Genomic DNA, 15676 nt, shown 5'->3' with positions numbered 1-15676 from the left:
AAATCACCAATAAATGATTAAAATACGGCTCGAAAAAGACTCCTAACAAAGGAGTCATTTATGATCAGAAAATGAGCACATATTCCATCTTTTTAATTGTGCAGTCGGATCAAAAAAGACTCGAATTTGATTAAAAATTTCAAAATATGCTCGCGGGAATAAACAGTTACGAAGTAACGTTAAAGGATCGAAGAGAACGAAAGGAACTATTGCTCTGTTCCTTTAGGTGCCTGAGGTTACCATTTCTTACCATTTTTAACCTGTTAAGTGTTCCCTTACTTTTAATAGCATACAATTTATATGATAGCAGTTTACCACTTTTACCATTTTCTGCCACTGTTACCATTTTTAAAAGTAAAGGAACAGACCATATATGAACGCAACAGCTGGATATAGTTCCAATAGTTCATTTTCCGGAATAGTTCCTTGGAACTAGTTCGTTCCGGAACTACACAACTCTACCTTCTTTCTTGAGTCCTCTTTGATCGATAAATTCTTTCCGGTTTCCGTTTGACTCTCGTTTCGTTTTCCGAAAAAAAAACGAAAAAAAATTGTAATTCCAAGAGATAATTATCTCTGTTTCGCTCTCTCCTTACGCGTTTTATCTTTTTTCGAAAGGAAATTTATCTGTGTTTGAATTTCAATTGGAATTATTGGAAATGCGAGACGAGGACGGACAACCAGGACAATCAGAGAATGAGGGAAACAAAGAAGGACAATCAGAGAATGAGGGAAACAAAGATAAAAAATAACATCAGCCAACCAAACAACAAAGAAAACATAAAAAAAAAACTACTAATGTTAAAAGCGGAGCTGATCAAAAACATTTCTTGTTTGTGCTAAAAATCCAAGATAATTTTCATTGTGCTGCGTGCGTGTACTATGATGAAGTCTTTGTCTAATGCCCTGTAAATAACATTTATTTGTTTACCAAACAAATAAAATCGGGCCGTTGGCGAGATTAAAATTAAGCAATAATTAAATCAGTGATTCATCTTTATCATCTCGACACACTCCACTTCACCACTGCTCCACAAAGGCTGCTAAAATCTTCAGATACACGATTGGGTAAAATTAAATAAAAAATTAAAATATTCTTAGTTTTCATGTCGATGTCTTTCGTTTTCCTCTCTTCAGGGGTCACTTCTGTATTCTTTCGCCGGCAGCTAATTGAACGATGTTGATGTCGAAGTAGGAGGTAGATGTCAGCTGTTGCCAGCTTTTAAGCAGTAATAATTTATTTTTTTGTCATTGGAATTGAAGAAATACTACCTATTTGACGTTGCAACATGGATTTAGTTGATATAGATCAGGTATTGGACAACTTAGAGCTCCATGAAGAGGCAGCAAATGAACAACAAAGAAAAAGACTTGAGGAAGCCAAGCAGAAGGAAACAGTAACGCAGCCAAAATCAACAACGAATGGATTTGGTACCCAAGCTAAGGATGGTTCTGGATTCAAAGCTGTTTCACAAGTTTTCAACAGCCTGGATGACTACTGCAAGAATGTTGAATCTTTGGAGACAACGGTTACATCTGTGTCAGCACTGCAGAAATCCGATGATTATGATGATTATGTTGGTAGACCAACAGAATTTCGAGAAAAGTCAGGTTTTCAACCGTCAGAATTGGTAGCCACTTCTCGCCAAGAATTGGAAGAGTATGAACACGAAGTCGAAGAAAGTAAGGATATACATAAATTCACCGAGAAGCCTCGCAGTAGAAACAAGTTGGCTGCTACTGTATGTGATAGTAAAGATTCATGTGACGATTCCACTAATAGTCAAAGTTCTGAGTCATTGACTACATCATCCAACTCCACATTCTCTTCTGGTCCTTCATTGGAACCCGAGGATTCTCTGGAAGAACCTTCCCCATTAACAAACTCGCCAGAGAATGTAATGCCGGCGGAAGAGACAAAACACCTAGAAATTGTAAATGGCAATAATGAAAGTCATGAAAAACCTCAAAAAGAAGATGATCCATGTGAGGATTCTATTAGCAATACCGAGGATCAACCTCAGGCTCAAGCTGTTAGTGAAGGAGCAGCATATTTAAGTGAAATTTCCAATTCCCTTGATTTAATACAGAAAAACCTGGGAAGCACAGCAAATGTAGAGGATCTGACACAGGGTCTGTCCTCTATATCCCTCACAAGTGCAAATCTACAATCCCAGTCTGTAATGCATTTGGAGACTTCAATGTCTTCGTCCATGGGAAAGGTTTTGGAAAATCTATCAGATACCAATATGAGCTCAGCTTTAAGTCAAACTAGAGATTTGCCCATGGCAGCAAATAACACGCCGAACGATGAATCTTCTGAGGCAGCAAATACTTCAGTGGAAGTATTGACTGAACAATCCGTACCTGAGATCAACCACCAAGAACAAAAGCAGCAATATCATGAGCAACAATTTCACCAAATATACGACTACAATCAGGCCAAATACGAGGATGCCAATTCTATTGTACAACAACCGGTTACATTCTGTTCCACTATGGATGAAATTTCAGATGCAGAATTGGATTCCATGTTGCAAGAAATGGATATAGACGATGAGGCCGTCACGGAGCACCCACAGCCAAATATTGATGAACCCAAGAAGGAGGCAGAGAGCCACGTTGTAAACGACCTCAATGCTGTTTCCAAAACAATCTCACACTCGGAGCAGGAACAAGTAAATATTTGTGCCGAACATTCAGACGATATTTTGTCCAATGTCAGTTCAGGAGACCACCCTAATGGCGACAGTTTTTCACAAGCTTCAACTGTTGAATTCTCGGAAATAAGACCCCAAAATCATCCCGACTTACCAGAATGTGAGGATAATATGATAATCAACTCGGCCGCATCTTCTTACAGCAATAGTGAATCATCGTCTTTGGAGGGTGACATAATACATGCCAAGAATATCGACGCCGATGATTCTGATCCTTCACGTCCCCAAAGACCCACGTCACTGGATTTACCGGCCATACAAGCCCTCGACATGTATGCCAATGCCGGTCAAACGCCACCTGGAGAACAACCGGAACCTTCAGATTCACATACTCCGCAACGAGATGGGGAGGACTTGCAAGCAGCACCATCACCCGAAGGAGGCGAGCCACAGGTCAACCCTGTCGGTAATGAAATAGCTGAAGCGACGGGCTACAGTGAAGACCCTCACGCTAATTTGGGTAAAATTCCTCCCATATGGGTGCCGGACAACATGGCTACAGGTTGTATGCAGTGTGCTGCTAAATTCACAATGATAAAACGTCGTCATCACTGTCGTGCGTGTGGCAAAGTTTTGTGTTCAGTGTGTTGTTCACAAAAATTCAAATTGGAGTTTTTAACAGAGCCTGAGTCCAGGGTTTGTGTCCAGTGTTATTTAATACTAACCCAAAGACAAACAGGGCAGTCATCAACAACAAACGTTACTGGACAGGGAGCAGGCGGCAGCCTGAATAGATCACCGAATCCAAACAACCCTATGGAATACTGTTCAACAATACCACCATATCGTCAGGTTAGTGCCGATGCCAAGACACCACCATCGGTGATTGTGCCAGTCGGTGTTTTGAAAAAGGACAATGGGAGCTACTCCTCGACATCCTCAAACTCCAGTGGACAGAAAGCCCGCAAACGGAAGTCGGTAATGTTTAGCGATGGCATTGCTCCGGGCAGTGACTTGGCTAACATAGATCAATGGAATGAACAGCCCAAACAGGCGCGACGGCAAAATTCAGCAAATCGTAATGTAAACAACAATAAACCAGCAACTCCTCGCTCGGAATATATAACAGATGCCACAACAATGGGTTTGGTGGCGCAACTATTTAGAGGCTCCATACCACCCATGGCGGCAGCTGCAACACTAAATACAGCAAGCCAACAAACAGCAGCTAGTGGTAGGTTACAATATGGATTTTTTGCTTTCGACTTCTGACTGTTTCCGCGCATTCTTTTCTATTTCTAGCACTCAAGCCATCTAATCAAAATATAAATACATCGCCTGTCAGTGGCACAACTAAGGCTAGCGAAACAACAAATCGCCCTAAGCGTGTCCCACCCTCTGGGTGCGATGATGATGGCTGTTTCATACCCGAAGCTAAAGACAGTTTGCCACCCATTGTTGTTACTAAAGATGAAACTGGTTGTGATTTTGACTACAAGGATGTGGCGAATAACTACGATTTAGTGAAACGTTTACAAAACGAGACTCTCAAATTTGCAGTGCAAAAGAATTTCTTTGTTTTTGTAAAAATTGTTAGTTGTAAGTAGTACAGATTCTTATTTGGTTATATGCACCAAATTTATTAACACCGCATTTATGTTTCAGTGAAATGTTGTTTAAATCGTACGGTAATAAATTTTACCACCTGTGGAATGCATCATGTGGGCAATGATGAAATTATCATACTCTTAGAATTCGAACCACCAAAATCCAAAGAAACCGCCAGTACGAGCTCTCTAATTCCTCGAGATATCTTTGTACATTTAAATGAAATCTACAATAATGCCGAGGCTGGTAATCCGATACAGGAATTGTCACACACAAGTCCAATACAGAGTACATTTTTGGGATCTCGTGACTATGGAGGGTTTATATTTATACGTCCGACATTCCAGTGTATGCTAGATGTAATACATCCCGATAAGCCATATCTGATAGGCATACTGATACATCGTTTTGAAATTCCTTGGGCAAAAATATTCCCCTTGCGTTTAATGCTGCGATTGGGTGCCCAGTATCGCTACTATCCCTGTCCACATGTGTCAATGTGTAATCGTGAATCGGTATATGCGGAAATAGCTCAGACAATAATTAACTTTTTAGCTGTAAGTCATGGGGAGCTTTTTGTGGTGGACAAACTTAATCATTTTGAATCCTTGCAGGATTTCCGCAATTACTCATATACCCTGCCATTCATCAGAGGTATGTACATACACATGGAAGACCGCCAAACAACGGTGGTCATACCACGCAATCGCCTGGACGATGTTGTCAAGGCAATAAACAATTCCAGTGAACATATATTGGCATTTGGTGGTAATTTTTCGAAGAAAGCAGATGGCCATTTGGTTTGTATGCAAAATGTAAACGATGAACGTTCCGAAATGTATGCCTACTCGACACAGGCCATAAATATTCAAGGACAACCGCGCAAAGGTAACGTATAATGGTCACAAGAACTCTTGTTTTTATAACTTAGGTAATTGTAATTTCAGTTACTGGTGCCAGTTTCTTTATTCTAAATGAGTCCTTGAAAGCCAATAGTGGCCTTAGTGGCAAATGTAGCATAGTTGAGGATGGTCTGATGGTACAGATACTGCCATCTAAAATGGAAGAAGTTCGTGAATCGCTTAAAAATCAAAAGGATGTCACAATTGTGTGTGGTCCCCTCGATGCTGATGAACAGCACACGGAAATTGTTTGTCTGAAATGGGTGGAAAATGATAAGGAATTTAATATTGGGTAAGATAGAAATGTCATTCGTTGGAACAGTATTGTAAGAGGATTTAAACCCTAACCTTTATTACGTTTTAGTGTTAAATCTCCTATTGATGATCGTCTAATGGATGGTGTGTCAAGTATGCGGGTTCATGCCAGTTTTAGCTACTCGAATTTAAACTATGCCATACGCTTGACCGATATCTATGTGATTCAGGTAAGATTTCGCACTTTATAAAATAAATATAGAATATATTTTTATTTAGAAATGTTTGTTAATGTTCTAGCATACCGATTGGTATAACACAAATTCTTCAATATTAAGTGCTGAAACAACATCCGATGTTACACGAATGACCGAACAAATCGCCCGAAGTACATCAATGGCATTGGTGCCATTCTTGGATCTTTTGGTGGCGAGTAAAAGTACGAAAATTGGTTTGAGAGCCACATTGCATCAGGACAATGTAAGTGAATGGGGCGACAAGTTTCTCAATAGTAGATAATTATTGAAATCTGTTTTATTTCTCAGGTTTGTTATGAGGCTGGTGCACGTGGCTCAAAATTGCCACCTCTCTACATGAATGCACTGGATAACCATTTGATTCCTACTTTACATGGCATCTCATCAGGCATAGAGGAGGCGCTAATTCTAGAGTTAATCTTTTACATATTAAATGTTTAGTTAAATCAGATTCTTCATAGTTACGAACGAAAACGAAAAGAAGCGCCAAGTTTTATTGAATAAACCTAACAACAGTGTCCCATTTATTAACGAACTAACTGTGCAATGATAATTCAAAATATCAAACTAAGGTCTAAGGTTAAGAGTTGGAATTCTTTTATTTAGAATAAGACCAAAACTAATTTAAACTGATGTCACATTGTTATTCTTCTTCTCTTATACACATTGAATGTGTAGATGGAAAATAACTTTCTTTCTCTTTTATAACTTTCAATCTTTCTCTTATCGGGAAAGAAACAAAAGATTTAAACAATTATTTTTAACATTTTATAGCTTTTATTTGTTACGTCTATTTTTGGGGGGACACCATACTATATACATATATATGAATAATTAAATATATAAACAATATAATGATATGTTATAATGTAGTAATATAAAATGTATTATAATGATAATAATATGCTCTTATTGTTTAATATTAATATCATTATCCAATCAATTTTATTTTCTTCTCAAAATTCAAATGTTTTTTGATCTATTAATAGTAATGAAAATAATCAATAAAGAAAAAAGTACCTTTAAATGAAGATGAATGTTTTTGTTTTTATTTCAAAATAATTTCTACATATTTGAGATTTGCTTTTCAGCCCAATTATGAACGGCATCTCACCGTGAGTTTTCTCTTTCTCGCCTCCTCCCCTATTATAAACATCATATCGCCGTGAGTGCTGTTATGTTCTCACTCTTCCCTTATTATAAACAACAAGAGGGTAAGCAAAACTCACGTTCGTGAAAAAATTAGCTATTACAAATGTAAAAAAAGTGAGAAAAAGAGGCAAATTTGTGCTGAAATTTCTCACTACCGAAATCAAAGTGAGTTGAACAAAAAAATTTAAGTGTGGTCATTTATTTTAAAAAATACGAATATTTTGTATCTGTAATGATAATTAATTGTATTTTAGGTTGAAAGCAACAAAAAATAATTAGAAATTTTTTATGTTTTGAGGTTATTGTTGACCTTTGGACGCTTTTTTCTTTGGTTTTAATTTTGGCTTGAGGTCAACTTAAGAATTAAATTTTTTTGTTTTTATTCTTATAAAAAGAAAGAAATATCATTGTTATTATAAATTTCTACCATATTGTTTATAGTTGCATAAAACAAATGTTCTTGTTTTTGAAAGCCAATCCCTGAGGATGACCATCAAAGATGGTTGAAATATTGGAAATGGAATAGATTCTACCTTATTGTGATAAGAGTTTCTTTATATTTTTAATCGCAATATGTTTTCGACAAAAACAAATATTAGGACATTTACCGCTAACATTTTTTCAGAGTTCTTTACGAATTCGGTCTGAATCTCTGAATTCTTTCAGAATTTGGTACAAAATTGGGTCTAACTTCAGTTCCAAGAATGGGATGTAACTATCCACTGAAGTTAAATGACTAGGTTTGGCATCGCACCTTTAAAAGACGAAGAGTGCTATGCATGGTGCTATCAACATTTGCCCTATAAGAATTTAGACGACTGCAATATCCCGAGTATAGTTGAGCAAAAACTACTCTGGTTGGACTTTATTCACACTATATTTCACACTATATTTGTTTACATTAGAAACTGCGACTATGTGAAAGCTATACAAACCTACTAGAAATGCTTGTTGAGCAAGGGGTTCTCTCCTGTATCGTTGGGCTTTCCTCTCTAAAAAGTGAAGATCATTCTTGATGGACCTAGTGTGTCGGGCCAACCTACTAGATGGTGATTGGGATGGCTCTCACGGTAACGCCCAAGCAAGTACTGTAACTAAAGCGTTCCCCGTTTTCAGGTATGGACAGATCAAAAAGGTGCATACTGTATAAAGCGGTTCACAAATATACAAGGACCCAATCTGGAGCAACCCATGTCTGCGATTGTTGTTCCTAGAGAGAGTAATGTACACGATTTGGAACTTTTGGGGTCGCAGTCTTGGAAAAAATGGGTGCTGGTGCTAAAAAGATGACATGTCCAATCACTTGCCCTCAAGCTTGAATAGAATCAAATATTTTGATGGAATATAAGTCCAGACCGTTGCCCCAAAAAGATCCAAACCATTTTGAGATCTTAATCACGTCATCGTCGATAACCCAGTGGAATGGTATCTACACCAAGCAATTTCCTGAAATAGTATTTTAAGTACCGGTTGTTATATGCCATGAACAAAAAAAAAATTGGAATTACAATTGAAATTTATTGAAATTGTATTTAAAATTCATTAAATTGGTTTAATTGTTGAAGAAAGCATTAGGAATTATACTTAGCATTCATAGAATTGGTTCTTATACTGGAGAAAATATCGGATGTTTCACGAATTGTATTTACAATTCTTGGAATTGGCTAAATGCTGAACCTCATTTGAACCAATCATTGATCTCCTGTGATGTCCTAACATCGCTGGTACAGCTTCCACTCCATTTCCTTGGTATTCCTCAGAACTTGCCATTTCTGTTATCACCCAAAATGCAACATTAAACATTTACTTATTGTAGCCATTTAATGACGTTTTTAAACGACATTTGTTCACTTATTTACGATTTTCCAATAAATTTCACGAATTCTTCAGTGTAAATAAACAATTTTCACATATCTGTCAAAACAAAAGAACAGCTGTTACAGATGTTGCCATGTTGTTTCAATGTTGTATTTTCTTTTACCAATATTCATGTTCTTTTACAGTGGATTTTTAATAACCGACATTTTTCTTGCTAGAAATGTTTATTAATTTGAAAATTTATTTACTTTTTATGCAAAAAATAAGAATTTAATAATCCCAAAGTTATTTGTGCAAAAAATGACGGTATGGTAACACAAATTATTATTTCAAGGGTTCACAAGTCGCGCCATTATTTTCCATTTTCCGACTTGTCAACCCTTGTTCACTTTTTGTGCTCCTCCCTGCCCAATCGTAATAGCTCGAGCAGGTGAAAGTGAACTGCAACTCACTTGTGAGTAGCTCCCTACGTGAAGATTCATAATCGCTATTTGTTTAACTGCGTAGAAAACTACAAACATACAATGAAAAATTACAGCTTCTATTTGCCAGTTACCCCGGTTTTCTTTCCTTATTACATGGTCATAGTGCAAAATTTAACATTTTTTATTATTTTTTTATTTTCATAGATTACACTGGTCAACATGACTTTTGTTTTAATCGAAGTTCTTGTTGTTTCTAAATGAAATCGGTTATTTATTTTCAAATCTCCATCTTCCAAATTTTTCTCCATCAGTAGGCCTATTCTGTAAATTTTTAACAACTTTACTCATTGTTTATTTTACAACAATTTCATTTGTTTGTTTTGTTTTTGTTACAATAACAAAAGAAATTTAAACAATGTCGATAGTTGTTAAAAGTTACAGAATAGGCCTACAGCTCTTGTTGTTGAGATATAGCTTAAAATCGTTTTTTACGAGTTTTACCCAGAATTTCGTTATTTTCGGATACAAACAAATATTTTTTGTGGAGTGTTCGACACTAATATATTAAGGAGATATAGTACGCTCGATAAAAAAAGTTTCTGAAATAATTATGGTGAATATATATCAAAAAATGTAGAAAACATACGACGAACCCTGTAAAAATTTAATATTTTTAGTAATTTAAGCTGTGATTACGTTACGAGGGAAGTCATAGGATCTTCATATGGCATACCGGATATGCTTAGGGTGTCTACTATATAGTCCAGTATTCAAATGTATAATATAAAGTTCAAATATATAATATAAATATCGTCTGCTCCGTCGGAAAAGGTCGTAAGTCCACTTTTTTTGGAAATCGCGTTTTTGTTACAGGATGATAGTACAAGTCAAAACACGTCGTATGATACAAAGAAAATGGTAGTATGTCGCGTTTTTCTATACGTTTTGCCCTTGTCGGAAAAGGTCGTACGTCCACAAAACGTACAAATTTGAGTACGAAAAGGTCGTAAGTCCACAGGAAAATGTATACTTTAAAAGAATACTACAGCTAATGTAGTTCAGATATAATGTTTAACGTCATCCATGGTTGGGGTACAATGTAAAGAACTAGCCTACACCTTTGGATGATAATCGGATGATATTTGGCGGAGTCTGTGGACCAAACTTTTGAACAAAAATGATATCATTTCTATATTGCAACGAAAATTTATATTTGAAATCTATTTTCCCCTATAAGCGAACTGATTATGAAGGATGGACTTCTGGCCTTTTCATTGATACAAATTGGGATGCTGTATGTGTTCAAATACCTCATGTATTGAAAAATTTGTAAAAAAACAAAATTTTTACTGTTTTTTTTCTGTCGTATATCTTACTAAACTTTATCAACTGGTAATTTGTGGTTTCTCTAGGGACATTTATTCATATAACGAGATTAGTTTGTATTCTGAATTCAATAAAGTAATACCTTCTAACGGACGGGTAAGTGCAATGTTTATATTATTAAATGATTCTAAAATAATAATTGATTGAAATGTTATTAAACTAAGAAGACATCATGGTTTTTACAGTATTTTATTTAACTTGCTTTGGTGTGTGTTTAGTTCAAATCTGGTAACTCATTTTTAACACGGTTGACCAATCGAACTGAAACTTTGCACACTTTTCAGATTTGGATGACAATACATGAATATGGGCCCAATATTTCCTACAGTCCCCATATAGCGGTACCATCCGATTTCAGCTATTTTGAGGATTTTATCTTCATTTTTGCCCGAATTAGCTGCCATTTGGCATTTCCAATGATACAGACATTTCCCCACCAAAAATTGTGAACATAGATCCAGGTTTTGATATAGCGGTATCACCCGACTTCAAATATTATGAGGATTTTATCTTCATTTTGAGACCGAATTGGCTGTAACTTGGCATTTGGAGTCCCCAATGGTACAGAAACTTCTCCACCAAAAATTGTTGACATAGGTCCAGGTTTTGATATAGCCCCCATATAGTGGTACCACCCGATTTCAAGTGTTTTAAGGATTTTATCTTCATTTTTAGACAGAATTGGATGTAACTTCGCATGTGGAGTCCCCAATGGTACAGAAACTTCCCCACCAAAAATTATGGACATAAGTCCAGGTTTTGGTATAGCCTTTATATAACGGTACTACACGATTTCAGGCATTTTAAAGTTTTTATCTAAATTTTCGGCCTAAATTGACTGTAATTTTGTTCTAAGTGGTAAAAAAAAATGTATTTACTAAAAAGTTAAAAATAAAATATAATTTAAAAAAAAAAATAAGTTTCAGTGTTTTATTTAGAAATGCACTTAAAACTAGAAAATCTCTCAAATAAAACGTTTGCATTTAAATTATAAATGGTGGCAAAATTAAACGGCAAGCGTTTTATTTGAGAGATTCCATCATGAGAAAGAATATATTTATTGAGGCTAAGCGACAAATTATTTTCTAGTTTTAAGTGCATTTCTAAATAAAACACTGAAACTTAATTTTTTTTAAATTATATTTTATTGCTAATAAAGACCAGTATGAATTTTGAATGGAATTAGACGATGGTGTCATGGGTCTAGTTCCCTATGGTTTTCACGGTGATTCTGAAAGCTCTGATGATAAACTTCCTAAACGCAGGAAGACATTACATGCAGAAGATTCTACATGGTTTGCAGACAAAAACAAAAGATGCAGTGAATTGTGGCAGAAATACTTGGGAAGACAAAAAAGGACACTATTTGGGATTGCAATGTAATATAATAAGAAACCACGTTCATTAACGGAATTAATCACGAACCGGTCCACGTTTCTGGCCCTTGAAACAGTTTATGTTACCTTTTCTTATGTCAATTTTTCATCGCAAATTAGTTGGGATATGCAAGTGAATATCAATACCAAGTAAGAACGTCGTAAAATTCGGCCAGGCCGAACTTGTTATACCCTCCACCATGAGTTGTATTGAATTTTAGTTCAATTAGTTTCCTTTATGAAGTAGACTAAATACCGAATTTCAGAAATTTCGGTAAAACAATGTGGCTAACCTTCAAAATACCGAAATTCGGGAGGCACCGTTCTATGGGGCTATATGAAGGCGTGGACCTATATAGACAAATTTATGGGAGAAAGTTTTATACCCGAAATGAAGAATAAATACCAAATTTCAGCCATTTCGCAGGAATATTGAGGCCACACCTTCAAAATACCGGAATTCGGGAGGGACCGTTCTATGGGGACTATATGAAGGCGTCAATACCAAACATTCTAGAAGTAATAGAAACTTCTATACCAAATCACGAAGATCTATCTTAAAAATTGCGAGCTGTATCTTAATTTCAAAAGACGGACAGACGGCCATGGTTATACCGACTTTACTCTGGTCGGGTCTTATTGTTTAAATATGTACCCACGATTGGGAAAACGGAATCGTTCGTAAGTTTTATATATATAGGGCATTTAAAAAATAGGGCACAGGTGTAACCCGCTCCTCCAAAATTCAACAAAATATATAGCCAAGGCACATCCCTGTGCATAATCTGAAAATAACATGGAATAAGTACTTAGGGTCAGAGATTCAACAACCGTTGCCTCGCAAATTAATTTTCTGACCCAAACTTTCATAACTTTTGCCCCTTCCGAAATTCAAAAAATATAAAGCCTATTTTCACCTCGGTTGTTCCTTGTATATTCTCTGAAATTTTCAAAAAAAAAAAATCGGTTCAGCCGTTTTTGAGTCTATGCGGAACATACAAACATACACACATTGTCTTTTATATATAAGATTTCACACAAAAGTTTTGGTCCATTAAACCCGCTAATAATTATCTCATCACCATGTTAAATTGCAAGCTTATTCTTTGTCTTAAACTCAAATCATTCTTAAAATTTAGCTTCGATCGGAATATTACTGCGATCTACAGGACAGCTACAAAGTCGGGTAAAAATTGTGGGTTTAGTCTATTTCACACCTTTCGATCATAACCAACATCTAATGGTGTCACTTCTGGTCGGAACTCGACCTCTCCACAAAATTTCGTGACGATCGGTCCAAAATTGAGGCCTGGAGTTTTATTACAATTGTTAATGGATGGACGGACACACATAGCTAGATCGCTTTATCTCGTCAAGATATGAAAAAACGGCGAAGGGAGGGGGTCTACGACGAATACTTCGCGATGTTACACGAATATTGGACAAAACAAGCTTATAATACCCTTTCCACATTGTTTTGTAAAGTATAAATATTTTATTTTAAAAACGTCCGTAAATTGTAGGAAAAGGTCGTAAGTCCCTACAAAAATACAAAACTGTACAAGGAAAAGGTCGTAAGTCCAAAGACATCCAATTATCTCCCAAACGCGTCGGAATTTTATCAAACAAAGTACAGGTATTGAAGCGGAATAAATAAACGAAAAATGCTGCCTTTACCACCATAATAAAATCTTTAATACAGAAAGCGCTGGAATGTTTTTTCTTCCTCCTGAAAAATTTATTGAAAGGGACTTACGACCTTTTCCGACGGAGCAGACGATATATAATATAAAATCATCATGAAGACTACTAAGGAAAAGTAAAGGAACTCCTTTCCTTTACCGACCCACCGCAGAAAATTATGAAAAAATTACCACAGATAGTGATTTTTATCCCGATACCAACCATGTATTGCTTTTGTTGTGGAAATGTATACTTCCCGAGTTATGGGCCTCCAAAGATCCACAAAGACCCTAACCTATAACTTTGCAAAACATCGCAGAAAATTATGAAAAAATTACCACAGATAGTGTTTTTTATCCCGGTTCCAATAATGTATTGCTTTTGTTGCTGAAATGTATACTTCCCGAGATATGGGCCTCCAAAGTTCCACAATGGCCCTAGTCTAAAATTTTGCCAAATTAGATATTTTTCTCTAAATAACCGGCCTTCGGCCGGGATTTAAGACTTTCTCCTATGGACAGGTGCAAATCTCGGGAACGGGAACAAATTTTTCTTTTAAATTTAATATTTTTGGATGCCTATATCTCGGGAAGTATACATACCCTTCAACAAAATAATACATCGTTGAAATCAGTATAAACATCAATATTTGTGGTAAATTTTTAATAATTTTCTGCGGAGGTTTGCCAAAATTTTAAACTAGGGCCTTTGCGGAAATTTGGAGGCCCATATCTTGGGAAGTATACATTTCCGCAACAAAAGCAATACATCGTTCGAATCGGGATAAAAAGCACTATCTGTGGTAATTTTTTCATAATTTTCTGCGATGTTTTGCAAAGTTATAGGTTAGGGTCTTTGTGGATCTGCGGTGGTTTGCCAAAATTTTTTACTAGGGCTTTTGTGGAACTTTGGAGGCCCATATCTCGGGAAGTATAGATTTCCACAAAAAAAGCAATACATGGTTGGAATCGGGATAAAAAGCACTATCTGTGGTAATTTTTTCATAATTTTCTGAGGTGGGTCGGTAAAGGAAAGATAAGCCAAAGTAAATGGCTTATGTGGTAATGATATCACTGGTAAATTATATCTCTTTAGCAATCTTAATGATGATTTTTAGGTTATGGCCGAATCATGGGCGCTATGAACTTTATACTTTATATTATTTAATAGTTACAGAAATTTGACCAGGAAAAAACTATTCTGAACCACTGTGCGGCGGCCAAGTCTGTGTACCGAATTGACTCGGAAGAATCTCCGACCAGGGGCCTAATTACGTGATTCGACATCGAGTTGTTTCGACCCGAGTACTCAAAGTTGGGATGACAACATTCGTTATCGAGTAAAATTATCGAGAAATTGAGCATAAATTTGCGAGTAATTTCTCGTAGCCAAATGGCCTATCGTAAACAAACAAAATGAAAGATTTCTTATTGTATTTGTGTTTAAAATGTAAAAAATTTTTGTTTATTGACGGTTTATAGAGGAAAAATGATATTAGTAAATAATTGTGAGCATTTTTTACACAAAATAAGAGAAATTGGGAAAAGTCCTTTTCAGTCGTTTTAAGAAATTGTGATAAAATTATAATTAAAATAAATACATATGCATGCTATCATTAACCAAAAATTAGTGTTTGCAGTCGTTAAAATATAAGTTGAAAAATAAGCATTTCTGCAAAACAAAAAATTATTTAATATTAATAGGCTTTATTTTATAGGTGAATAACTTTTAATAAAGTGCATTTTAAATAGTTCATCCCCCTTTGTTTACTAAAGGAAATACTCTCTCAGAGAGGCTAATGCAAAACACCCACCAAATTCTCTCATTTATTTTGAGAGAGAATTATTAAGGTAGATGTATTAGCAATCTGTAACAAGAATGACAAAACAATTTTGCAAACATTAATAATCTTCATATTTTCTTAGCACAAATTCATTCCAAAATTATTATTCAATGTATTGTTCAAAAAATTCCACAAATATTTACATTTTTTCATTCATAATTTTGTTTTTTTAGTTTTTGATTTGAAATAAACACATTTTTGACGTCTACCTTCATAACTTTCCCCAAAGAACACATAGTTCGATTACCGGTAACTCTCGAAACATTCGATCAGTGATTTCGATCGAGTCTTATCATGCCGTTTTTTTCTCG

The 15676-nt window shown here is 35.7% G+C and overlaps 1 protein-coding gene across 1 annotated transcript; it reads left to right on the top strand.

Annotated features, from left to right (window-relative positions):
• The first annotated feature begins 488 nt into the window (after nt 1-488).
• Nucleotides 489-6217, top strand: Sara (Smad anchor for receptor activation). The gene is made up of 10 exons (XM_073956264.1): nt 489-553; nt 619-1068; nt 1138-3894; nt 3963-4259; nt 4326-4825; nt 4883-5156; nt 5216-5462; nt 5535-5655; nt 5726-5905; nt 5971-6217. The coding sequence occupies exons 3-10, from the start codon at nt 1290-1292 to the stop codon at nt 6121-6123; spliced, it is 4377 nt and encodes a 1458-aa protein (XP_073812365.1). The 5' UTR covers nt 489-553; nt 619-1068; nt 1138-1289; the 3' UTR covers nt 6124-6217.
• The last annotated feature ends 9459 nt before the right edge of the window (nt 6218-15676 follow it).

The sequence above is a fragment of the Musca autumnalis genome, unplaced genomic scaffold (genome assembly GCF_047663935.1).
Source record: "Musca autumnalis isolate F117 unplaced genomic scaffold, ASM4766393v1 scaffold_5, whole genome shotgun sequence".
Taxonomy (NCBI): domain Eukaryota; kingdom Metazoa; phylum Arthropoda; class Insecta; order Diptera; family Muscidae; genus Musca; species Musca autumnalis.
Note: the sequence above shows the minus strand (reverse complement) of the source record. Positions and strands in the feature narration are given on the sequence as shown.

Coding starts and splice junctions, on each gene's coding strand:
- Sara (XM_073956264.1), top strand. CDS start 1,290: ATGGATTTAGTTGATATAGATCAGGTATTGGACAACTTAGAGCTCCAT. Junction 5,157..5,215: donor TCAAGGACAACCGCGCAAAG/GTAACGTATAAT, acceptor TTGTAATTTCAG/TTACTGGTGCCAGTTTCTTT. Junction 5,656..5,725: donor CCGATATCTATGTGATTCAG/GTAAGATTTCGC, acceptor TTAATGTTCTAG/CATACCGATTGGTATAACAC.